Source organism: Candoia aspera, chromosome 7, assembly GCF_035149785.1.
Source record: "Candoia aspera isolate rCanAsp1 chromosome 7, rCanAsp1.hap2, whole genome shotgun sequence".
NCBI classification, from domain to species: Eukaryota; Metazoa; Chordata; class Lepidosauria; order Squamata; family Boidae; genus Candoia; species Candoia aspera.
In genome coordinates this window covers 45,757,509-45,784,042 of record NC_086159.1, presented here as the reverse complement: position 1 = coordinate 45,784,042, position 26,534 = coordinate 45,757,509, and the positions used below count along the sequence as shown (strand labels likewise).

Genomic DNA, 26,534 nt, shown 5'->3' with positions numbered 1-26,534 from the left:
TTTGACTATTGAAATAAAAACATAATTTAATTCTGTAAGCCACCTGGAGTCACCCTGTGTGAGTTGGGCAGCCTTATAAATCTGTTTAATAAATAAATAAATAAATAAAATTAATAAGGTGTGACTATAAATAAAGTATAGCAACCAGCAAGAACTGGTTACAAGGGGAAATAAAGCTAGTAATAGAGGTGGAAATCCCTTAATACCAAAGGAATTCTGGTTACATCCTATGGTCTCCATCTGTATGGAGATCCCTGTGGTGAGGTAAAGTCTACAAAAGCCAGTCCTGAGCTCTTTATCATCTGACCATTTCAAAGGGAGCTAAAAGATTTTTTACCTATTCTTGTCATCACTACTGTCAGGGATGGTTAGAAGCCTACAAATGCAGATGCTGCTTCCTCCAACCCAAATGAGACTTAGATTGGGCCTTCAATGCCCAGATGCTTCAGGTTACTTGCTGAAGCACATACCACCATGTATGTCTGTATTTTGCCACTGGGATACTTTTTGTTTCCCATGTTGTCTCCAGTCTACATCAAAGGGACATCCCTGCCATGGGCAAATGCAGGATGAATGCTATTGTCACTCATTCCCATCCTGAATGCAATCTGAGATAAGCAGTACTACGTTAGATGGGCTTCTCTGTGACAACCAAGGTGCACCTGTCTTTCATAGTTCCTCTCCTCCCAGCTTTCTAAATAATCCTATCTTTCTTTGCAACAGGAATATAATAACACTCTGGGGCAATTAGCTTTTAAGACCTTTTAGGTAAGGAAATCAAACCTAATTTGAATGCACTGTGACAGTTCTGTTGCTGCGAGTCATGTCAACATGAAAGAGTTTCAGGTTTACTGATTAGTTTTCCAAAGGGCAAAGCATATTGCTGTGCACAGACAAACATCTTTGAAACAGAATGGAGGCACTGATGCAGAAGGGGATCCCTCCTGTAAATATCAACTGGGTTTAAAGAAAATTGGCAAAGGGATTATTCTCCATCAGCAAGGCACAGCGTGCTTATACTCAAATAAAGCAGCATCTCAATTCTTGGTGGAATACAATAAGCATCTTAAAAAGCTTTTTATCTGCATTATGCTATTCAATCTGTAAATGTTCTGGAAATACATAGTGATGATTTTGATCTGGTAGCACAGGTGCATGAACACAGTGGCAGCATTAAGACCATCCCATGTTCAGTAGTGCCATGCAGGAAAAAAATATATATATTTACCACCAGTTCAGACAGCTTTCCAAATTTCATTCAAAGGAGAAGATAACTTAACTTTAATTTATCATAGATAGAATGTGGTATTTGTATTTTTTTAATGACCCTTATGGAGTCCAAGATGGCTGTGTGGGTGTGTGAATACCCTGTGTTTCAACAACTTCTCCAGCACACTGTAGCCTCCCTGTTTCCCATGCTTCATTTAAATCTTTCCATTTCTTTTCAGAATTGAAAGAATTAGCAGTCAGTGATTAAAACACATGTAAGAGAACAATAACAGAATAGTAACAGCACTTTAGCCTCGTGTGGTGCAGAGTGGTAGGCGGCAGTATTGCAACTGAAAACTCTCCCCACGACCCGAGTTCAATCTCAGCGGAAGCTGGATTCTTGTGTAGCCGGCTGAGGTCGACTCAGCCTTCCATCCTTCTGAGGTCGGTAAAATGAGTACCCAGCTTGCTGGGGAAGGTGACGACTGGGGAAGGCAATGGCAAACCACCCTGCTATAGACTGCCAAGAAAACGCCGTGAAAACGGCATCCCCCCAAAGGGTCAGACATGACTCGGTGCTTGCATGGGGGACCATTCACCTTTCACCAGCACTTTAAGGTACCTCCAACCATAAAGTAAGCTTAAATATACAATGAAGATAAATTTGGAAGAAATTCTCAAGCACCTTGAGAATAATGTGAAAAAAAGAACGCCTTTTCCAGGGAAAGAAAACTTGAGAAATTGCAAGAAAGTCCCCCCCACACCCAGCAGTAGTTTTCAATATGGTTTTGCAGTGCTTTAAATGCAAAAGACTCATTGGAATGTGCAGGGGTATTCCCCTTGCAATTGTCTGTAATTCCTTAAAGGAGCTGCATCTTTCCACATGGCTGTCCTCTGCAGCTGCAGCACAATCCTAGGAAAAAAACATGTTTGGTCTTAAAGACTTACAGACAGATCAAATGTGTACTCCCTCCATGCTCCAGAGCACCTTTTTGCCTTTGCACAACCTTGCTTTTTAATTCTTGCAATGCTGATCAATGGCACTATCACGGCAGGACTTTGGGGTAGATGTCCAGGCCTATGGTCTCAGCAGAACATGCATGGGGGAACAGATGATTTGGATTTAACAGTCTTACATAAAAGTGTAAAACTAAGGGTGGTTTTTCCCTTTTGGTGCCTTCAAGTCAATGCTGACTCCTGGCAACTGTCTGGACAAGCCCCTGCTGTTTTCCTGACAAGTTTTTTCAGAAGTGGTTTGTCATTGCCTCCTTCCTAGGGCTGAAAGAGAGTGACTGGCCCAAAGCCACCCAGCTGGCTTTGTGCTTATGGTGGGACTAGAACTCACAGTATCCTGGTTTCTAGCCTGGGGCCTTAACCACTACACCAAACTGACTCTCTAATACCAGAGTTAGCAATGCTAATACCAGTGCATTTGGCCAGAGGGGTCTCTCAAGGTGGTCTTTATCTTTTATTTTCTTGCTCACCTACCCATTGTCTCAGCTATAAAAGCCACCACATGTTTCAGCTTCATAGGAAGGCTCTAGTGTCACTGGAAGAGGATGAGCTACATTTTTAGTGAATTCAGATCTACGCCAGCTATTCCAGCTTGCAATGAGCAAAAAGTGAACTGAGTCAAGATCACAAAAAGCATTCATTGGTCTGGCTATAGAATGGTACAGTCAGATCTCTCTGACAAAACCTTATATTTTATTTCATTTCATTTCCAGTGTTTCCAGTTGTTCGCTAACCTAAGCATTTTGTAAGAAAAAGAACATCAGTTAAGAATCATTCTTAGTGTCTGCTTTTATATTCTAGATTTCTCTTGAACTTAACAATAGATACGTTGAGAAAACAAAGACATTTGGTTAACATACCGTATATCTCCAGAATACTGAAACCATTTATTTACTTAACTATGAACTGCATGACAAATACTATTTCAGTTTTGCAAAACATATTCAGTGTCTTGATAGCAAACCTGTGAGGTCTTTTAAAATATTAGGGTTTCTTTTTAATCCTGTTAAGTCACCCATGATTTTCTCTCTCAGCCCCACCCACCTCACAGAGTTGTTGTTGTGGGGAAAATGGGAGGCAGAAACATTAGGTATGTTGTGTGTGTGTGTGTGTGTGTGTGTGTGTGTGTGTGAGAGAGAGAGAGAGAGAGAGAGAGAGAGAGAGAGAAATTAAATACATACATAATTCTATTCAGTAGATAGAATATACCATGTTTCTTTCTTCTCCTTATTCTTGAACCATTATGCAGCAACATGCTCTGCTTATCAATATAACTGAGCCCCCTTATTTTCTAACCTGTCAGCTATTTAAAGACAACTTGTCCAACCGGATGCCTTCCAGTCATTTAGACTATGCTGTAACTCCCTGCCCATATAACTAAACTGTATTCTGTTGCCATCTGCTGGAGAAGAGAAGACCAGATGTATCTGCATATTTATTTCAAAGCCTGGAAAAGTCCCAAGTTCCTTGAGTACTTCAAATTTTTGAAAACATACATTTTTTAAATAAAATTAACAGAAAGCAATGGATAGAACAAAATATACTGCAATATGAAATTTGTTTTAGCTGATGCATGTTTAAGATAAGTGGTACTAGCAATATTTAAATAATCATTAGAAATATTGAATGCATTCATTTGATAATGTACAGCCATGTAATTATCCAACTAAACTACCAAGCCTGAGGCCAAACTGACTAAATATTGTAAAATGGAATTATTGGCAGTTATAATATGAAATACAGCTTGAGTGAAAGGGTACTTTCTGAGCTAATCTTAGTAACTGAATCCAGCATTTCATCACCTAAACAGAAGAAAAGGCACATTTTGCTAAGTATTGTAGTGAATTAGTATGGTATTACATTCTCAGAAGTGTATGCTAATGATGGCCTGTGAGGGGGAAAAAAACAGTTTGGAGGTGAGAAACTTGAGGATCTCCAGAACTAATGTTCAGCATCTCTCACCATTCATTATGACTATGATTTTATAGTTAGCAAAATCTGGAGGTTGGAAGTCCACTAGGTCCTCACCCTTACTGGAGTCAGTGGATGGTCCATCTCTCATCTCACAGGATTCAACAGCATTCTGCAGTTTCCAGGTCAATACATAGACCATGGTGCATTTCAACATAGTTTTCTTTTATATATCAGAAGAGATTGAAAGTATCACAATCCAATTTTATGTTATTCACTATTCTCTACATAATTTGTTTCAACCAGGTGAGGAGTCTGTACTGTGGTCTTCTGATATAAGGAGCTGAACCACAGTATAAATGGAACACCAAGTCCCAATTGTAACAACTGCACATGTTATAGTTTTAAAAGCTAAGAGACAAAAGGACCTTTTGAATATAAATAAAGACAGGACCAGCCTCCACATTACCTCATGTTTAAGAGTGTTTTCCCTAATTTCATATTACAATGTTGTAAATAATAATATAATGGTGTGTGATTCTGTTTCAGAATTACAGTTAGAGCATGATGAACTATTTTCTGAGAATAGTCTGCTTTACCAAGCTCATAATCATCAGTCAGTGATCCAGATAAGGAAAAGAAATTCAGTGTGACACTTTTTGTTCCAGATGCCAGCTTTAATAAAGCAGTGGGTTATAACTAATCTAGTTATACAGGAGGTCTGACCCTGAACTTTCAATTATTATTTACTGCTATTCAAATATATTTTTCTCTGCCTATTTGTACCTATTCCATAGATAGCAATACATTGTATTTCTTATTGCTATGAGTTTTATGATGAGTGATGTTTTTCAATATACACCTTTATGGTTTTATAGCACTTTAAAGTTACTTTAATTAATGAAATTTACAGTATGTTTGGAACATGTTCATAGATAGCCTGTGAGTGCTGCATATTTTTTAAAATAGAAAAGTAGGATATAAATTGTTAGTCAAATAATGACACTATAGAACCAACTCTAGTATTGTTATTGTTAAGATCATGTCATATGTGTGATGATCAAACAATATACTTCTCCGTGATGCTACTGTTCTGATCTATTGGATGATGGGATGATGTCTTAATGGGCAATGGTGGTGACTCTGCCTCCTGTATAATAAAGCAGCCAGTCATTTTCCTTGGTAGTCTCCATTAATTAAAGTCTAACTTTTAAATGTTTCAAACTCATTATCAGAGAGGACAGTGTGGATGAGACTGAGGATGTATATCGCTGTCTGAAAAATTGGAGCATATTCCTATATATAATATGAAGTAGATAGTCCTAAATTTAAAGAATCCGAGTCAGTATTTTCATAGATACCACCTCCTGTGATCATTACTTCTGAGCAGTTGGCACCTTTTGTTCCAACACATATGCCTAATGGAGTACAGAATGTGTTATGGGAGACTACAAAGAGGAGGAGAAATGCTCATCCAGTGGAGCTAGATGGATGTTTAAGGGTTCACTTTCTTTAGGCAAGATGAGGACCTTAGAAGGCTTCAGGCAGGACATACAGAAAAACTGCAGGTCATCTGCTGCATTTCTTATGGAGCTTTCCATGGTGCTGAATCTACTTGCTCGTCATTCTCCCCTTTCCTACAGTGGAGCAGAGGAACTTTAGATACTACTTTCCAGTTCCACTCACTATATTGTGAACTGACTCCTATTAAATGATGTACATGCTTTGCAAGAAATTAAGCTTGCTAAAACATTTGCAAAGTCATTTTGATAGATATAATAAAAGAATCAGGGACATTAATGTTAGGTTTTTCAAAATGGGCTGTTAGTAGGAGTTTATGCTGCCTGTCACTTTGCATTATGCTAATCATTCAATTGTTACTAATTTATTTAAATCAACTCTTTGAAGTGACATCACCCTAGAGTCTAGAAAGGTCTAAATGGGTAGTTCTGGTTTTTGTAAAACCATGCATTACATCAATTACACTTCAGATTCATTGCTCTGTTCATTAACAAACAAGCAGATATTGCCTTTAGCTGTCTCTCTGTGGTTTTCTTTATTGTGGTTAAGTGAAGTAAGAAATAATTTAGGAAGTAAAAATCAGCTAAAGAAACACATTTTTTACCAGCTGCCTTTATTGTATAAAAGCAACATCTGAGTAATTGAAAAAGAAATGACCTTTCAGAGTGGCAAAAATGACAAATTAATGATTTAATGGTGAAATAATTATTTGAATATAGGGATGCCATTATTAGATTTTTGGAGGCAGTTGGACTTATTGCTGAAGTGGTGGCATGGAAAAGAGGAAATCTCCCATAATAGGAAGTGACTTTAAAAAGGCACATGCATATGAATCTGCTACAACATCCTCAGTTGAAATGAATCAGTTCAGACTCAACCCTTGAAATGAACATCCCTGATTCAAATGGAAGAAATCATGCCTGTTGTCAGAGGCAAGATCTGAGCCTTAGAACTATGTCACCTAAACACTTATAGAAAATAATCCCACACTGGTCCCCACAGTTCATACTTATGCAGTAAGTGCAGCAGCATTGATTTTGTTATGATTTCAAAAGAATACATATAAATCCACATATTTAAATTTTCAGCAGTGAGCTATAGAGATTGTAGAAGTGCCAATCTATCATCATCATCATTATCATCATCATCATTATCATCATTATCATTTATCCAATTTGTCCCCGCCCATCTCCTCCCATCGGGGGACTCATTCCTTTCATAAAGTGGGCCAGCTGTTCTAGACAGACAGACAGACACTGTAAATAATCTCTATTATGGTCACTGATCAGCAAATTAAACAGTCAGCTTAATCAGAATAAAAGAACAAAAGATCCAAGAGGGAGAAGCCAGGATATATGAAAGGAAACATATACTGTAGATAATCTGGAAAGAACAATAAAAATGCCTTTAAGTCTTACATATTACCACCAGCTTAAGTCTTACATATTTGAAAAAAAAAATCTTGAGTGGCAGAAGAAACTCTTTTACTTTATTTTTTCTCTATATGTGTCTGTGGCAGAAGCTCACATCTATTTTTCTCTATTCTCAATAGCTCTATGCAACGAGTGAAAATGGGGTGCATGTAATTTGATATTTATCCTTGAAAAGCCTTTGGATTTTCAGTCCTTCCACATATGTGTGTTGAGAGCATGAAACAAAAGCTAATGGCCTTAGGAATCTATTCAATCATCTTGATTGTGCAGGTCACTTCCATTAAAGTAAATGGGATATATCTAGGGAAAAAATGCACAATTGCTTTAAATGTGAAAAAGCATTATAGAAAGAGAAGCAAAAATGTGATGGAAATACCAGTTTGTGTATCTGGGGAGAGGAATATTAGGAGACATTACAAAAAATTGCCAAGATATTTCGTATCAAATGGGTGCTGATTTAATCTCAGGAAAATGATGAAGCTCCTTGCTTAAAATAACTGATGCTTTGGTGACTCACACATAATTTGTGTGAGCCAAAAAGTGTGTTCAGATATGCCATCCAAAATATATGTGAAACCTGAAAGAAGTGAGCCTGTGAATTAATTTCTAAATTTCTCCATTCCTGAATTTACAAAAGCCAAATATTATGAACTTTAAATATTAAGACACATTTTAATATGTTGGGATCATGGAGATAGCCCAACAACAAAAGGTAGCTATGAGGAAGATATTTCTTAATCTCATTAAGGCACAAAAGAAAATAATTAAGAATTATCTCTTAAAAGAACCTAAGACTAGAGATCGTTTTTTATTTATATTTTCATAAACTAAGCCTATAGTATTTTTTATAAGTAATAAAATATTGTACTGTCTTAAAGGTGGATATTAGTTATTTGCAAGAACTCTGGAATAAAGAGTTAAATATCCCATATTAAAAAATCCAATTACTAAGTATCTTACAGAACATTACATATGTTCTTATGATCTTCAGATGACACAGAAGATTATTTACTGGAGACCCCAGATAGTGTTTTAAAAGGTTCCTCTCAACTTCAATAGGTTGGAAATGTAAAATGGGCAAGGAGACACTTACAATATGGAGTTGTCCATATTGCTATTGCTCTGTTTTGGTTTGATGTCCATAAGCATGATATTATGATGTTATTAAAGTCAATATCCCCTTCGTATGTGAATATACTTTTGAACTGTATCATTACATTAAAAATTATGGATTTATTGAAGATGGGATTTAGCAAAAATAAAAAATTACTTTTCAATGTCAGGAAGATAGGGTGATTTCAGGACTATAATCTTGTATTCATCTGTTTTATACATCAGCTGTCTATTAACATTTTTCTGTATAGTCAAGGTTTAACAATCTGTTTAAATATTAGTGCTAAATTATTTTTTCTATGTAATCAATTTGTGTGATAATCCCTCCCCTTCTATTCTATCTGCTTTGGTACTTTTGTTCTTTTTCCCAGATTTTTGTTTTCCCTCCCTCTTTATATTAAAGCATAAACTTTTAAAAATGCATCTAAGAATGTGTATATCAAGTGCTGCATATCAAGCAATGATGCTAATATTCTATGGTTCAGAGAAAGCAGAACACATCAAATTCCAGAAGTTTAATAAACACTTAATGTAATAAGTATAACTACAATAGTATTGATATTTTTCAACAATCTTTAGCTGACTGCTATAAAGTAAAAATTCTGATGCCATATTATGGTGAGGGTTACAAGCCTATCTAGATATGTATTTCTAAGCCAGAAAATATTACTCTAAGCAGAAGAACTAAAGCAGTGGGCACAGGCTTATGTATTAACCAATGCATGGCCCAATTGTACAACCACATTCACCTTCATATCACTTTTAGGATATGGAGGCAACAGGGAGCATAAACTCATTAAGATTCCGACTGAGGATCCCTGTTGGACTCAGGAACAAGAAAAATTAATATTCTTCTCTACATATACCTTTTTTTCCCTTCAAATTGGTTTTGATTCCTGGGGACTACATGAATAAGTCCACACAGTTTTCTTGACAACATTTTTCAGAATTAGTTTGCCCTTGTCTTCCTCCTAGAGCTGAGAGAGAGAGTAACTGGCCCAGAAACACCAGTTGGCTTTGTGCCTAACGTGAAACTAGAAGTCACAGTCTCTTGGTTTATACTTGGTACCTTTAACTATTATATCAATCTGGCTTTCACGTATCTGCATGATACACCTCAAATCATCACTTTTTAATGTTAGTCAGAGCCCAGGTGCTTCAGTTGATCATTTCTGTGCTGGCTAACTAAAGAACTTGATATCTTCGGATGGGCTGTACCACTGGCTTCTTAATGCAGACATTTTGGCACCCTTTGTGGATTTTCTGGCACTCATTTAGAATCCTATCATCACTCACTGTGAAATGCTGAAGATTTAGCAACATTCCCATTCTGCATATTCAACGCCATTATAAATTTAACCCTGATATCCCTCTAATAGCTTTATTTGCCATGCTAAAAATAGAGCTACCACTGTTGGATATTAGCACATGTGTTTCACTAGAGAAGCAAAAAGTAGGTAGAAGCAAGCCAATACAACTTGGCCCGTAAATGGACACATGTAACACTTCTGCTGTGTGAGCTGCACTGGGTACCAGTTTGCTTCCAGGTCCAATTCAAGGTGTTGGTTATCACCTTTAAAGCCCTACATGGCATGGGGACAGGCTACCTGAGGGACTGCCTCTTCCCTGTTATTTTTTATTTATTTATTTGATTTCTATAGCCGCCCATCTCAGTGAGTGACTCTGGGTGGCTTACAACAATAAAACTATAAAACAATTAAAACAGTTACAATTAAAACAGTTAAAATATAAAATAAATACAGAATAAATATACATGGCTGCCAAGCGAGAAATGCATGAATGTTAATACAGCCAAGAGACGGGACCATCCACACGTTCGAGGCCACAGGCCCGGGCACAAAGCCAGGTCTTCACGGCCTTACGAAAGGCCAGCAGGGTCAGGGACATCCTAATTTCTGGAGGGAGAATGTTCCAGAGGGCAGATGCTACGGAAGAGAAGGCACGCCTTCTAGTTCCCACCAACTGACACTCCCTGGCTGACAGGACCTGCAGCATACCCAACCTACTAGATCAAATTGGATGGGCAGAAACAACTGGGCGAAGGCGGTCCCTTAGGTAACCCGGCCCCAAGCCATGAAGGGCTTTAAAGGTGACAACCAGCACCTTGAATTGCACCCAGAAGCACACCAGCAACCATTGCAGCTCCAGTAGCAGTGGTGTTACATGTGTCAAGTACCCGACACCATTTACGATCCGTGCAGCTGCATTCTGCACCAGTTGAAGCTTCCGAATGGTCTTCAAGGGCAGCCCCATGTAGACTGCATTACAGTGTCCAGACCAGAGGTCACGAGGGCATGAGTGACTGTGAGCAAAGCCTCTCGGTCTAGGAATGGGTGCAGCTGGCGCACAACCCGAAGGTGTGCAAAGGCCCTCCTAGCCACGGCTGCCACCTGCTGTTCGAGCAGGAGCTGTGAGTCTATAAGGACCCCCGGATTGCACACCGGGTCTGTCTGGGGCAGTGCAACTGTCATGAGTAAGGATGGCGAGCAGGGGGCTCCCATCCAGGCTGTAAAGCGCATGCGTAGTACTGAGGAATTAGGTATCCATTCAAAGAGACACAGATCGGGCCCGCCTTAGCCTTTGGGGTTTATATGTCTGGGTTTTTTCCCACGCTTCTTCAGTTTGTTAGGATTTTTTGTTATGTAGCAGTAATACAACACTAGAGACCTATTCCTTGTCTCAGTGTGGTTCCTGGCTGTTAGGACAGCAACCCCATCCAAGACCAAAGGTGGAAAAACCTTAGCACTGGGAGGCCCACAAACCCAAAGCTACTCAGTCTTGCTTGGGTTGAGTCGAAGCCCATGGCACCCCATCCAGGCCCTTACAGCCTCCAGGCACTGGGTCAGGACATCCACGGCATCACTCAGGTGGTCTGGGGTAGAGATATAAAGCTGAGTATCATCAGCATATTGATGGTATCTTACCCCAAACCATCGGATCACCTCTCCCAACGGTCTCATGTAAATGTTAAATAGGAGAGGGGAGAGAACCGAGCCCTGAGGCACCCCACAGAGTAGGGGACGTGGGCTGGACCTTTCCCCCCCTATCAACACCGACTGGAACTGAACCCGGAGGAAGGAGGAGAACCAGCACAATACTGTGCCGCCCACCCAATCACTGTCAAACCATCTCACCCAATCATGCAGAGAGAGCATGTTGCGGATCCCATCAGTAAGAGAATTCTGTCTGGCAGGGTCCAGGAGTTGGGCCTTTTCTGCAGTAGCTCCCACCCTCTGGAACATCTTATCCCCAGAGGTGAGGTTAGCCCCATCACTCCTGGCCTTCTGGAGGAATTTGAGGACCTGGCTCTGCCACCTGGCTTGGGGCAAGGAGGGGAATAGTCATGCCTGGGGATGGCTAGTGCCCTAAAATGCCCCTCCAATGCAAGGACTGGATTGGATCATAGCCATCTGGACTTTATTTTTATCTATATTTATTAGTTATTGTAATTGTATATTATATAGAGTATTTTTATATATTGTAATTATTTATTGTTTTATTGACCATTTTGTTGTAAACCGCCCAGAGTCCCTCTGGTGGGAGAAGATGGGTGGTGACAGATTAGATAAATAAATAAATAAATAAATCTTGTTTTCTCTATGAGAGAACTTGTTAAACTCCACATGAGTTGTCCATATTATCTCTTTGTCTTTAAATGTACAGCCTGAACAGCCTGACTTTGCTATGTAACATTTCTAAGGACCCAAAGTGATGATAGAAACAAACTTAATAACTACTTCTGGTTTTGGGTATGTGGAAACAAACAAAAACAATATGAATAATTTTTTGTTTCTTTTCTTTTTTTTTTGGTCTGCAACTATATTAATAAATAAATAAAATAAGGATCAACCACAAAATAAATCTGAGGTTAGCATCAATCATGTACTGGCAATCTAAATACTTATCCTGACATTAATTTTAATCAGACTACTCAATGAACCAGAAACCAAATCCTAACCTAACTATATCCAGAATGCAAATCCAATTAATATAAGTCTCCTACTCAAGTGAAATGGAATCCTTATTCTAAATTCATAATATCTCTAAAGCAAATCATAGCATACAACAAAAACTCCAAACAAAATATCAACCATAACATAAATCTAAGACTGCCATTAGCCATAAAACCTTGGTGTTATAGATCTCCTGACATTAATTTAAACTAGAATACCCAGTGATCAGAACCCTAACCCTATCTTTGCTCAGTACAATATATATTGTAAACCTCATCAGGAACAAGCTCTATATAGAAATATTAATTTAAAATACCCCTAACCATAAAATGTATTCTTATATTGATCCTGATATTAATTTTGACAGGAGTCCTCACTGAAATGGGAGCTGAACTATTTCTTACTCATTATCTGTGTTCTGCATAACATTGTTACACCAAGAGGGGATAGTGTGATCAGAATGTATATAGTAAGTATGCTTAGGTTTAGTCATTTCTGAAAACACTGATTCACACAGGAAACTAGAAAAATAACACATTATATTTTATGTTAAAAATTAACCTTACATCAGCATCTTACAAAAAAATCACAGTATCAACCTGAATATAATATGCCTAATCTCAACATTGTTATCAAATTCTGCTTCAAGAACTTGAAAATTACATTACGGCTGCTATTTAGAAGGAAAATAAATAAATAATTCATACTAGATTAAAGTGTTATTGAATTAGAAGCCTCTCAAGGGTCCATAAAATTCTTCAGAAGAGGATCTGTCTCTAAACAAAAATCCCTCAGGCTAAATCCCGAGACTGTTCATTTGCACAAAACCTTCATTGCTAGAGTCACAAATCAATTTCATTTCCTTAAGTACACCCGCTGAATTCTCAGTTTTTCAAAGTGCACTGCACAGAAGATCTGCCTCCTTTAAGCTTTCTTTTCAAAACCAAAACGTAAATTGAATTCAGGATCGTGTTTTCTGAAGGAAGGCTATGTGAGAGACAAGAACAGTATTTTCTAGGCAACTCTATTCTGCCGTAAGACATCCAAGGAATGTAATTATATAGGAACTATCAGCCCTTGTAATTGCTTTCTTGGGTTGACCATGTAAGAATAACTCTCAAGACAAAAACAAGGCTTTCATTTCAGTTTAGAGCTTTCTCCAGTTTGGTAGGAGCTAGCATGCCCCAGGTTCTAATTGGGCCTGGAAGCCCCACCCATAGTTCTGAGGCAAAGCTACTGATTTTGCTGCAGACAGTGAATTAAAATCTGTTGGCCCCAAAGCACAAGTCCCATTGAGGACATATTACGTGTGATCTGGTTCTTTTATCATCCTGTCCTTCTTCTAAAGTGCTCAGAACAGTGTGTATGTCATTCTGCCCACCAAACCTCCCATTTTATTCTCATAGCAAACTTGTCAGGTCAGGTGAGCTGTCTGGAGATGCAAAATTTTATTTGAATGTTTAGGCTAATGTTTAAATCACTGTGGAGACTAAAAGCTGAAAGTGAAATGTAAATGGTTGACATACATACATACATATCACACACATACAAGCACACACGAACATGTATGCTTGAAGTTATGAAATACAGGATAATCAATTCTGTGGATAGGGTTGAGCAGTGTGCAGCCTCACAGCTCAATGGAAAGCTTTCAACCCAGTTGTGGCTTTCAGGCTCTTATCTAACCACAATGAATTTCAGTTTCCCATTCCCTTGTGAGGCAGAAAAGACAAGACATAAAAATGTGCCTTAGCTGTAAAATTGGTTCATATGTATCTCCCCCAAACAGAAAAGGGCAGAATATTCTAGCACCTCATTAACATGTTGGGGCCCTGCTTACTTGGTGACATCATCTTCCCTGCGGTGGGTGTGAGCTATCAAGGGACTGTGCCCACCTGTCCTGTCCTACAATAACACTGACAGAAAACAATACAATCATCCAAAACATCTTGGAGGAAAGAATTCTTTCAAGAACAGTTCCTGGGGAAAAAAAGTGAGAAGCGAAAAAAAAAATATTTCTATTCTCCCAAAAACACAAAGCCAAAAAGAATGAGCAAGAAGCCAACTGGTAGAGCTCTCCTTTTGCAGGGATAATGTTGAACCATTCTACAAAAGCTTTAAACAGAGAACTTATTTTCCATGCACAGAAAAAAATCAACCCTTAAGACCAAATCTTTTCAAAGTGCCTGAAGGGTAACAGCTTCTCCTGAATATGAGGAAAACCCTACTGATGAAAGTTCCTTTAGGACTTCCCAGTGGCACCATTAGCCAGGCTGCAGCTGACCTCATTATAATTAAGTTTGGAATGATGCTTATCCCCATCCCAGGAAAGCAGTGCAAAAAGAACAGTGGCCCACAGATACATGCTGATAAAGATTTTGTACTCTAAAGGATCCTCACTGGATACATAAATCACAGTCTTATGCCCAGCCAAAGTGCCCATATGGTTCTCAGCTGGACTTGTTTTAATCACAGTCACTGTTTTGTGCAAATGCATTAAAAAGAGAAATTCAGGTTTCCTGCTAGGTATTTAATGGAGATTTAATAGAGTGGTTATGTAAGAACAGCTACTACAAATATGCTGAATTTGGGCTTCAGGTACAAATTACATATAAAAAAACACATGAAACATACAAACTCTAGCCTACAAGCAGAGCTTTAGTTCATGTTTACAAAAGGTCTCTTCAAGCAAGTTTAGAGCAAATTTGGTAATTCACCAAGGAGTATTTGGGAATGTACTAACAAGGGCTCTACATTATTGTATTGAAAGATTTAATATGACAACCGTGGACCTGAGAACTCCTAGGAATGCACCACTAAAATGGAGCCAAATAATTTCATTTTTTCTTTTACAAAATTAAACATCTTGGAGACCTAATGCACCTTTTTTTTGCAGCAGGGAAGGAGTCTCCTTAATAACCAAACCTCTAATAATAAAAGGGACCAAATTTGGACTCCATTTACTCCATCATTGACCATGTCTATTAGAAACTTTGGAGAGTTTTTTTTTTTAAGGGTGGTTTTCAGAGCAAATCAGCTGCCAATTCTTGAACTACATAAGAGACAGAAGATTCAGACTTGCTTTCCTTAAGCATACTCCTTGTAGCAAGTTTCCATTAGAAGCCTGGAAAGCAATAGCAAACTAAAGCGGGCTTTCTCAACTTGCTGCTATTCAGATACGTTCAGACAATGTTGGCCGAGGTTTCCTACAGTGCTTGAGAATTCTAGAAGTAAGTATCCTCATGCATCTGGTGAATACCTGTTCCATAAAGGCAGTACTAAACATTCCTGAGCTATGATTTAAGAGACTGGAATGCCTTAGAAGAGCAAAGGTTCTTACCATAGTGATCACATTAGCTGCTGGGATGGGCAGGTTTTCCACTTCCTGGTGCTCCCCCGTCATAGCTAAGAGATTGAGGGTTGGGTCAAATGCTGGTCTAGAGAATGCTGATTTAACTATGATTGCAGGGTGCAACTTGCCTATTTTTACATGGGAAGGCAAGTGGAAATTTTTCCCATAATTCTTCTGATTGCTAGTATCCAAACTTTTCTCAATACTTTGCACGTGGTGATAAATGAACATTGGCTTCCAATTCTTTCTCTGATGAACTGCCAGGAAGTGTCCATTGTCTCCTGAAAAGCATCCTATTCAAGAAAAAGAAGAAAACCCCTTAAAATTGAACAAAAACACTTCAAGATATATTAAATATTAAATTATTCTTCATAAAAAAGGAGAAAAATATTTGGTCATTCAAATTAACATTACTATTATGAGGAAGTGAGCAACGTTGGGCAATGTGGAAAAAGTCAGTTCTCAGACTTATACTGTAGTCTGAAATTAGGAATGAATGAATGAATACGACCAATTGGTGGTCAATTTAGTGATACTTAACGTTTCAGTTTTATATTTTTTATTAAAAATGCACGTTCATGCATTTAAATGCCCATTTTCCCTTATGTACACATTTTTGTGTGCACATTATCTAATATGCACATTTTGCCAAGTGCCTTGTACAGTTTTGTGCACCCTTTCCTCAGTTATACACAGTTAATGCACAACTGTATGTAAAATATGATTTCCTGTACATTTCTTTTAAACATACAATTGCAAAATTCTGCAAAATGGGTGTTTCAATGCACCATTCCATTCTAGCTCATGTAGAAGTCATGGAGGTGCACACTGGGTACAGGTATCTACATTTCTCCTCAGTAAACTGGGAAAATCAGTGCTGGAGTCAACTTGACTTCATAATCAGCCAGATTTCTCTTCCTCCACAGAGAGAGCGGACTTGGTTCACACCTGCAGCAGAAGAATGTGGACAAGGCAAAAAAGGTGGTAATAGAAGTGAGAAAGAGGCAACCTCTGTAACCAACTGCTGTCTGGAAATATGTGATGGGGCAAGCTGGGCAGAGGGAAAGACCAAGAGGATCTCCCCATTACCCTTGTGGTATTGCCTTCAATTGTGCGATCCGTTGGTGGGAGGAGAAGGAAGGGTGATCCACAAGACTTGTTATTTCTGCTTGTTAAAGAGAAAGGAAGCCACAGTGCTGCTGGGGGTGAGGTGTGATGACACCTTGGAAGGAAAAGTCAAGGCCTAGCAAATCATTCTTTCCTCGAGGGGTTGAAAACTGCTGTGCTGCTGCCACCAACACTACCAAGAGCACAGCAGTTCTGTTACCAAGTGTGAAGGCTTTTGTGCACATGAAGTGTAAGAGAGAGAGGAAGTTGTGTGTGCGTGTGCATGTGGGTATGGGTGTGTATATATATACTGTATACACACACACACATTTTATTTTATTTATTTATTAAATTTAGAAGGCTACCCAACTGCCAAATGACTCTGGGTGGCTGACATAATTAAAAGACAGAAAACAAATAAAAAAAAGAAGAAGAACTGTATGAGTATAAGCCCACTGTTGCGGCTGTTTGTGTGTTCGTGTGTCCATGCGTGGAAGGTGACCATTTGTATATGTCTATCTCTGATCTATCTGCACCTCTGTGTCTGTATGGTGTAAGGGCTATGCTTGTTATCCTATACGTGTATGGGAGGGGAAATGTATCTGCAGAAGTCTGACCTCACATGCAGCCCTGGGCACCAAAAGGCTGCTCATCTCTTTTTAGGCATCATACAGCACTTTGAACAGCCATGGCTCTCATGCTCTCTCTAACCAGACTAACTGGTAGTAGAAGTTTTTAAAAACATTCCAAAGTAGCCCCAAATAAAGTTCATTACTCTGAACCAACTGGGATGTAATCAAGGTATGTGTCACCATGATCACACAGGAATGATTTATTTCATTCAGGAATTATTTTAATGCTCAAACAATATTCCTTATAAAAAGGTGTTGGTTACAAAAGAGACACAAAATAAACATTGTTTCTGATTAAACAAGGATGTGGCCATGTATTTATGTTAATTTTTCTATCCCTTATCTTCTGTGTTTATGATCTATTTTAATTGTTACTACTGTATGATATCTCTTACAAGTGGAATATTGCTAAACAGATTTCTATTCTAAAACATCTTTTTGAAATGGATGTCAGCAACATTACCTCTTCTGAATCTGAAAATGACATTCCATGAGAACATTTTTTTTTCCATTCCATCTTGTCTGATTCTCGGAGACTGCCTGGACAAGTCCCTGCAGTTTTCTTGGCAAGGTTTTTCGGAAGTGGTTTGCCATTGCCTCCTTCCTAGGGCTGAGAGAAAGTGACTGGCCCAAGGTCACCCAGCTGGCTTTGTGCCTAAGGCAGGACCAGAACTCACCGTCTCCTGGTTTCTAGCCTGATGCCTTAACCACTGCACCAAACTGGCTCTTAATGAGAACATTAAGAAATGACAAATTCAGATGGAAATTTTTGTACTCCTGAAAGCTCGTGGTTTACAGCTTTGACTTTACATCCAGATTCTGAAGTAAATTGGACAGAATTAGATATTACCAAACATTCAACCACATTAGGAACATCCCTTCACTGAAGTAAAAACCTGGAATGAGTTCACTGGCACACATATAGGTGATGCTATGATAATGATAATTCTTCCAGAAAATTAGACACTCCTGGACTGCCTTGAAGTCTAGTACTTCCTGCTGTTAAATAATGGATAAGGCTCAGTAAGAACTGAATAATTATGGAATAAGGCCACAGTCATGGGAAACATGAAGAGGACTAGTTGACTGAGGAAATAACAGTCTCTGAACTTTAGGTTACATATGAAATTAAGGAATATGAGGTTCAGAAGAGAAAAAAAGACATTTTGACTATTTCATTATGTTTATGAGATGTTCAAAAGCTTCAAAATCTCAGAACTCAAATCTTGCAAATTTCTTTTTATAAGAATTTTATTAAGTTTCAAGCAAAGATAAAAGCTATAGAAAAACAAAAAACTACAAAGAAAAAAACTACAAAAGTGTAGAAACACAAGAGAATTTTTTTTCAGAGTTACAAAAAGAGGTGACTTCTGACTTTTAACAGGAAGGATATACAAAAATTTCCATAATCAATCCCTTACTCTATATTAAACCAAAATCACATTATTTCTATAAATAATTTCATTGGCACATTTAAAAAATACTAAATACAGTTATTCCTTCCCCTTATATTAAAAGAAAAAAAAAAGAAAAAATTATATAAATCTTAATCAACTTCCACCCCCCAAAGATAACATTTATTTAATTATTTCATTCCTACTACTATTCTATACATTTCTGTCTAATATAATAAAGATCAAATTAAAAAGCACATAAATTGTCTGCCATTATACTTAGCAATACAACAGTTTTAATGATCTTAATCTCAATGAAACCAAAACCCTCCAAGTAGACATTTTTTATACCTTATTAATCTTAATCCAAATCATTAAAGATAAATGAAATCAGCCAAGCCTTAAAAATAATCCAGATAAATATTCTTAAACCCTTATCCCACTTCAAAATAAATCAAAGCATTTACATATCCCCACAATGCACACAGAGCTTTTTTTCTTAAAAAATCAAACAGCCCAATTCCCCCTGTCAAAAACTCCAACTTCTCCTCCTTAATATTTGGAGGGAAAACAAAGTCCAAAACTTAAAAAAAAAAATTTTTTTAATTGATCCCAAAAATAACGATAAGCACCAAGAGAATCCTCTTCTCCTTGCCATAGAAAGCCCCTCTTAGGGTATGTATACTTAAAAGAAAGATAAATTGGGTGATTTAGAAATGAGGTGGCTGGTCTTAGTGTCCCTTTAAGGCTACAGCGTGGCTTGGAAATGGTGATGTCCCTGCCTCCCGGCTAGCTCTTACCAGTCGAACATGAATGCTGTTTGAGATATTCTGGCTGCAAGCAGCCGTCTGGAGGACAGATGGGGTGATTCCAGTGTTTTCCTTTTTCCGGAAAAACAGTCCTGGGCTTCAGGAAAAAACCTGCCTGAGCCCCAAAAAACTGCCGTGTTGTCAGTTCTGCCCACTGAGCCCGCAGGCACAGCTGTTCAGTTCCCCATGTTCCCATTGGAAGTCCAAATCTTGAAAATTACTGTAGTGTTCTAATCTGTAAGGAAATCTTATAGAAAAGCAACTGGATCATAGGTTTTCCATTACTTGTTGACATACTGTAGATTACCTAAAAAAGTTCTATAATTTCTAAAAATAAAATTCTAATCAATTCAAGGATTATTAACAATTCTCTATATGGCAATAGCACTTACAGAATATGGTCATACTTGCAGTTGAGGCAGCAAAAGGCCAAGTATCTTCATCAAAGTAATCAGATCTGACATATGTCACAATGATTATACACAAGCATAACAAATGCTGTTAACCTTGGGAAACATATGCAGGTCATTTCAGCTTTCTTTGACTCTAATGCTGCAAATCCCTCAGTGGTTACCAAGGAGTAATATTTCTATGGAAAGTAAATTATATTTATAATGTAGTGCCTAGAGAAATTATGGTAATTTCTGTAGAATATCAATTATAATTTATGTTAAAGATGTTAATTTTTCTATCATATCACAAAACTGGTAAATTATTAATTTAGATAAGTAATAATTTTAAGTCAAGAGTATTTTTTTAAAAAACCTGAGTGTTAAAAATAAATTCTATAGAGTTAATGCCAAATTATTATTATTATTATTATTATTATTATTATTATTGCAGTTATATGGTAACATTGTGGCAGATTTGCTAGCAACTTTCTGCTAACATAGGAGAAACAATGAAAACACATTCATATACATCTCAGCTATTTTGACTTGGCTATGCATTTCTGTATCGTGCTTATAAGAAAAGGACAATATATCTATCTTATTTTTATTCACTTTCATTCAATCATATAATCTTTTCACCATATTTATTATTTATCTAAAAATGTATATACCACTTCCTATTAAAAACAATCTCAAAGCGATTTGATATTTTATATGAATGTTATGCACAATTGTTCATGTATACATACTGTATATTTGCATCATACTTTTCTATTTAGCATTTTTGTACAACAAAGGACAGACATCAGGGGACTCTGAGACTTATTTATTCACTCACTCACTCACTCACTCACTCCATTCATATCCTGCTTTTCTCTGGAGTTTCAGCACTGTACATTCTCCAGTGAGGTAGCTGGGTTGAGAGGGAGTAATTGGTTCAGAGTTGCTCATAAGTCAAGAAGGGACTGAAACCTGAATCTCCCAAGACTCAGTCTGATACTTTATCCACTATACTACATAGTACAATTTCCATTGTTTTCAATTAAGCCTATTTGTTCCAAAAAAAACTCTTCAGGATTGCAGCTGTGTTTGACTCATCCCAGGTTTCTGAAGGATTATAGCCTTAAGGTAGGTCAGAAATTATACATCTGTGTGCACGTGCACACACATATAGCATTGGTTTGTGGTGAACCCACATAGAAATGTGGACTCAGAGTTTTCAGATGTTAATTTTGGTCCTTGCCTTAGAGAGCTCTATTTCCCTCCCCCACCAGCTATGTATTGCATTCTCTCTCTCTCTCTCTCTCTCTCACACACACACACACACACAAAGACACACATAGATTAGTAGTTTTAGTTTTTCAAACATGGACACAATGATTATTGCAGTGCTTGCATCTGGTTTGAAAAGGTACAAATCTATCTATTATCTGTTATCTGTCAATCGATCGATCGATCAATTGATCGATCTGATTCATATTCTCAGAGCAGCTAACAATTATCAATGGATTGTAACAACCTTAAGATTCCTTGGACACTGTTGGTCTATTAATATTCTGAAAATAAAACAAATATTTAAAGTAACAAATGTCAATATTAAAATATAAGGAGTACCACATTAAAAACAGACATGTGCACATTAAAAGCACCTGTCACAAGAAAAAAAAACAACCCATCACCTGATACTGGAAACATAACTAAGGACAATGTCAAAGCTATTTTGGAGAGAGAATGCCAAAAACTACTTAATACCTGTCATTGTAGACATGGTAGGAGGAGAATCGTGTTAGTGGATGCCTCTGATGATGAAATGATCTGCAGATCGTGAAAGTGTATGCCTTTTAATAAACATTTGTTAATCTGAAAAGATGTTCCTAGACTCCTTCTGACTTTGTACTTAATACTTGTGTTATTATACACTACTTTACTTAGTTGCTCTGTCTGCCTATTGTTAAGGGCAGAAGAGAGGAAAGTAACACAAGACATTTATCTAAAATAAGTATCCAGTTCAAGGGATGCTCCTACCAAAAACTACTCAGAAGAAGAATAGTTTCCATCTTAATTATCATTCCATTTCCCTTTTTCAATAATGCCTCCATTCATTTACTGTTCAATTAAATGTGCTAATTTGTAGTGAACATTTTTTTAAAAAAGATGTCAAATGCCCAACTAAATATAAAACTGTCTGGAGCCAGCATCCCCAACTTTTGTATCATCCACTTATCAAATTCAGCAAAATGCTGTCTGTATCTATTCATTTTTACTAAACCCTAAATATGCAACAAAGCTCTAGTTTGATTTTACATATGAAAAATAATGGGAGAATCAGGTAGCAATTGATACTATTTTAAAACCAGTGATACAAGTTAGGAACCATAGGGAATAAATCATATGTGTCCTAGCTCATCAAAACAGGAGTAATTTAAATAGAACAAAAGGGGTTAGCTTCCCTTCCTGATTCACAGAAATGCTTTTCACGCACAACTGTTTGAGAAAGTAGAAATCTGTTATTTGGGCCAATTGGATTTTGTGTGGGTTTACTCAGGTGAATTCAGATTTCATTGACTGGTCCCTAATGTGTTCTCTCTTCCAACTCACTAATAGACAAAGTATTGATTTATTAATTATGTATAACACTTGGACATTTTCCAGAAGGTGTCAAGTCAATAATACACTAAAAGATGCTGCCTTTTTACATTATCCCTGGGAGTCCATTGAAAATAATAAAAACTGTCTCACTTCCCATAGTACATAATTCAGAATTCAATTACCAAGCTTCTAAGGCAATAGTTCACATGAATAAATCCTACGTGTCTTATCAATCAGCTGTGCTTACTTTTGCCTAAAAGTTCATTTTCCACTTATACTTCACAAGGAAAATGATGTTCATAGATGTCTTGTTTTTTGTGTAATAATTTTATTGAAGATTATAATTACAATAGTAAAAACTAATACAAACTAAAAAAAGATAGAAGAATAAAAAGGAAGAGTAGAAGGTGCAGAAAAAGAAAGAAAAAAGAGAAACTGACGAAAAAGAAAAGTTCGAATAAAGAAAAAGAAAATATATAAAGAAGTGACTTCCCGCCTTCATCACAGCAAGTATAAACAATTTTAGTAACTTATCACCTCCTCTTAAAATACAACAAATGGTTGCTTCTTACCATATCCCATCTCTTATCTATAAACAAATCCATAAAGCATAATCATTTCAGTCCTGGTGCCAGCAAAAGTCCATTAAGAGTTATCAGAGATGTTGTTGTTTATTCGTTTAGTCGCTTCCGACTCTTCGTGACTTCATGGACCAGCCCACGCCAGAGCTTCCTGTCGGTTGTCAACACCCCCAGCTCCCCCAGGGACGAGTCCGTCACCTCTAGAATATCATCCATCCATCTTGCCCTTGGTCGGCCCCTCTTCCTTTTGCCTTCCACTCTCCCTACCATCAGCATCTTCTCCAGGGTGTCCTGTCTTCTCATTATGTGGCCAAAGTATTTCAGTTTTGCCTTTAATATCATTCCCTCAAGTGAGCAGTCTGGCTTTATTTCCTGGAGGATGGACTGGTTGGATCTTCTTGCAGTCCAAGGCACTCTCAGAATTTTCCTCCAACACCACAGTTCAAAAGCATCGATCTTCCTTCGCTCAGCCTTCCTTATGGTCCAGCTCTCGCAGCCATATGTTACTACAGGGAACACCATTGCTTTAACTATGCGGGCCTTTGTTGTCAGTGTGATGTCTCTGCTCTTAACTATTTTATCGAGATTTGTCATTGCTCTTCTTCCAAGGATTAAGCGTCTTCTGATTTCCTGACTGCAGTCAGCATCTGCAGTAATCTTTGCACCTAGGAATACAAAGTCTTTCACTGCTTCTACATTTTCTCCCTCTATTTGCCAGTTATCAATCAAGCTGGTTGCCATAATCTTGGTTTTTTTGAGGTTTAGCTGCAAACCAGCTTTTGCACTTTCTTCTTTCACCTTCATCATAAGGCTCCTCAGTTCCTCTTCACTTTCAGCCATCAAGGTGGTATCATCTGCATATCTGAGATTGTTAATGTTTCTTCCAGAGATTTTAACTCCAGCCTTGGATTCCTCAAGGCCAGCTTGTCGCATGATGTGTTCTGCATACAAGTTGAATAGGTAGGGTGAGAGTATACAGCCCTGCCGTACTCCTTTCCCAATCTTAAACCAGTCTGTTGTTCCGTGGTCTGTTCTTACTGTTGCTACTTGGTCGTTATACAGATTCTTCAGGAGGCATACAAGATGACTTGGTATCCCCATACCACTAAGAACTTGCCACAATTTGTTATGGTCCACACAGTCAAAGGCTTTAGAATAGTCAATAAAACAGAAATAGATGTTTTTCTGAAACTCCCTGGCTTTTTCCATTATCCAGCGGATATTGGCAATTTGGTCTCTAGTTCCTCTGCCTTTTCTAAACCCAGCTTGTACATCTGGCAATTCTCGCTCCATGAACTGCTGAAGTCTACCTTGCAGGATCTTGAGCATTACCTTACTGGCATGTGAAATGAGTGCCACTGTTCGATAGTTTGAACATTCTTTAGTGTTTCCCTTTTTTGGTATGGGGATATAAGTTGATTTTTTCCAGTCTGATGGCCATTCTTGTGTTTTCCAAATTTGCTGGCATATAGCATGCATTACCTTGACAGCATCATCTTGCAAGATTTTGAACAGTTCAGCTGGGATGCCGTCGTCTCCTGTTGCCTTGTTATTAGCAATGCTTCTTAAGGCCCACTCAACCTCACTCTTCAGGATGTCTGGCTCTAGCTCACCGACCACACCGTCAAAGCTATCCCCAATATTGTTATCCTTCCTATACAGGTTTTCTGTATATTCTTGCCACCTTTTCTTGATCTCTTCTTCTTCTGTTAGGTCCTTGCCATCTTTGTTTTTGATCATACCCATTTTTGCCTGGAATTTACCTCCAATGTTTCTAATTTTCTGGAAGAGGTCTCTTGTCCTTCCTATTCTATTCTCTTCTTCCACTTCCACGCATTGCTTGTTTAAAAATAATTCCTTATCTCTTCTGGCTAACCTCTGGAATTTTGCATTTAATTGGGCATATCTCCCCCTATCACTGTTGCCTTTTGCTTTCCTTCTTTCTTGGGCTACTTCTAGTGTCTCAGCAGACAGCCATTTTGCCTTCTTGGTTTTCTCTTTCTTTGGGATGTATTTTGTTGCCGCCTCCTGAACAATGCTGCCAACTTCTGTCCATAGTTCTTCCGGGACCCTATCTACTAAGTCCAGTCCCTTAAATCTATTCTTCACCTCCACTGCATATTCCTTAGGAATATTAGTGAGCTCATATCTAGCTGATCTGTGGGTCTTCCCTAATCTCTTTAGTCTGATCCTAAATTGTGCAAGAAGAAGTTCGTGATCTGAACTACAGTCAGCTCCAGGCCTTGTTTTTACCGACTGTACAGATGTCCGCCACCTTTGGCTGCAAAGGATGTAATCAATCTGATTTCGGTGTTGTCCATCTGGTGAAGTCCATGTATAAAGCCGTCTCTTAGGTTGTTGGAAGAGAGTGTTTGTTATGCAGAGTGAATTGTCTTGGCAAAATTCTATCAGCCTGTGTCCTGCTTCGTTTTGTTCTCCCAGGCCATACTTACCTGTAATTCGAGGTGTCATTTGACTGCCCACCTTAGCATTCCAGTCTCCTGTGATGAAAATAACATCTCTTTTAGGCGTGTTGTCCAGTAGGTGCTGCAGATCCTCATAGAACCGCTCTACTTCAGCTTCTTCAGCATTTGTGGTTGGGGCGTATATTTGGATCACTGTGATGTTAGATGGCTTGCCCTGAATTCGAATTGAGATCATTCTGTCATTTTTTGGGTTGTATCCAAGCACTGCTTTAGCCACTTTACTATTAATTATGAAGGCTACTCCATTTCTTCTGTGGTCCTCTTGTCCGCAGTAGTAGATCTGGTGGTCATTTGATGTGAAGTGGCCCATTCCAGTCCATTTCAGTTCACTGATGCCCAGAATGTCTATCTTTAATCTTGACATCTCACCAATAACCACATCCAATTTGCCCTGGCTCATAGATCTTACATTCCAGGTTCCGATGGTGTGTTGATCCTTAGAACATCGGATTCGCCGTTCACCACCAGCACCGTCGGCCGCTAGCTGTCCTTTCGGCTTTGAGCTAGCTGCGTCATCACGTCTGGGGCTAGTTGAGCTCATCCTCTGTTCCTCCCCAGTAGCATTTTGACCATCTTCCGACCTGGGGGTCTCATCTTCCGATGGTATACCGACATATCTCTGGTTGTACTGATCCATTTAGTTTTCACGGCAAGAATACTGAGGTGGGTTGCCATTACCTTCCCCAGGGATCGCATTTAGTCTGACCTCTCTGTCATGACCTTCCCGTCTTGGGTGGCCCTTCACGGTTTAGCTCATGGCATCATTGAGGTGCTCAAGCTCCAGCACCACGACAAGGTAACGATCCTTTGCTGAAGTATCAGAGATAAAAACTTATTTATTTTAACCTTGATCAAATAAACCAACTTTATATTCCTTCCCTTTACATCTAACAACCTTAAACTTTAGTCCATTCAAATAATGTCATAGAACTTGATTTCTTTTAATTTTTTATTTGTCCATTCTCATGAGATTCTTCAAAATTTTAACAAGCCTTGTTTGTAAATCCAATATAGGAA

The 26,534-nt window shown here is 38.2% G+C and overlaps 1 protein-coding gene across 1 annotated transcript in view; it reads right to left on the bottom strand.

Annotated features, from left to right (window-relative positions):
- Positions 1-26,534, bottom strand: part of PTPRR (protein tyrosine phosphatase receptor type R) — a 91,756-nt gene that overhangs the window by 53,494 nt on the left and 11,728 nt on the right. Inside the window, exon 2 of the mRNA XM_063309131.1 lies at positions 15,516-15,820. Coding sequence (XP_063165201.1) covers positions 15,516-15,820 — 305 coding nt within the window. The remainder of the gene's footprint in view (positions 1-15,515; positions 15,821-26,534) is intronic.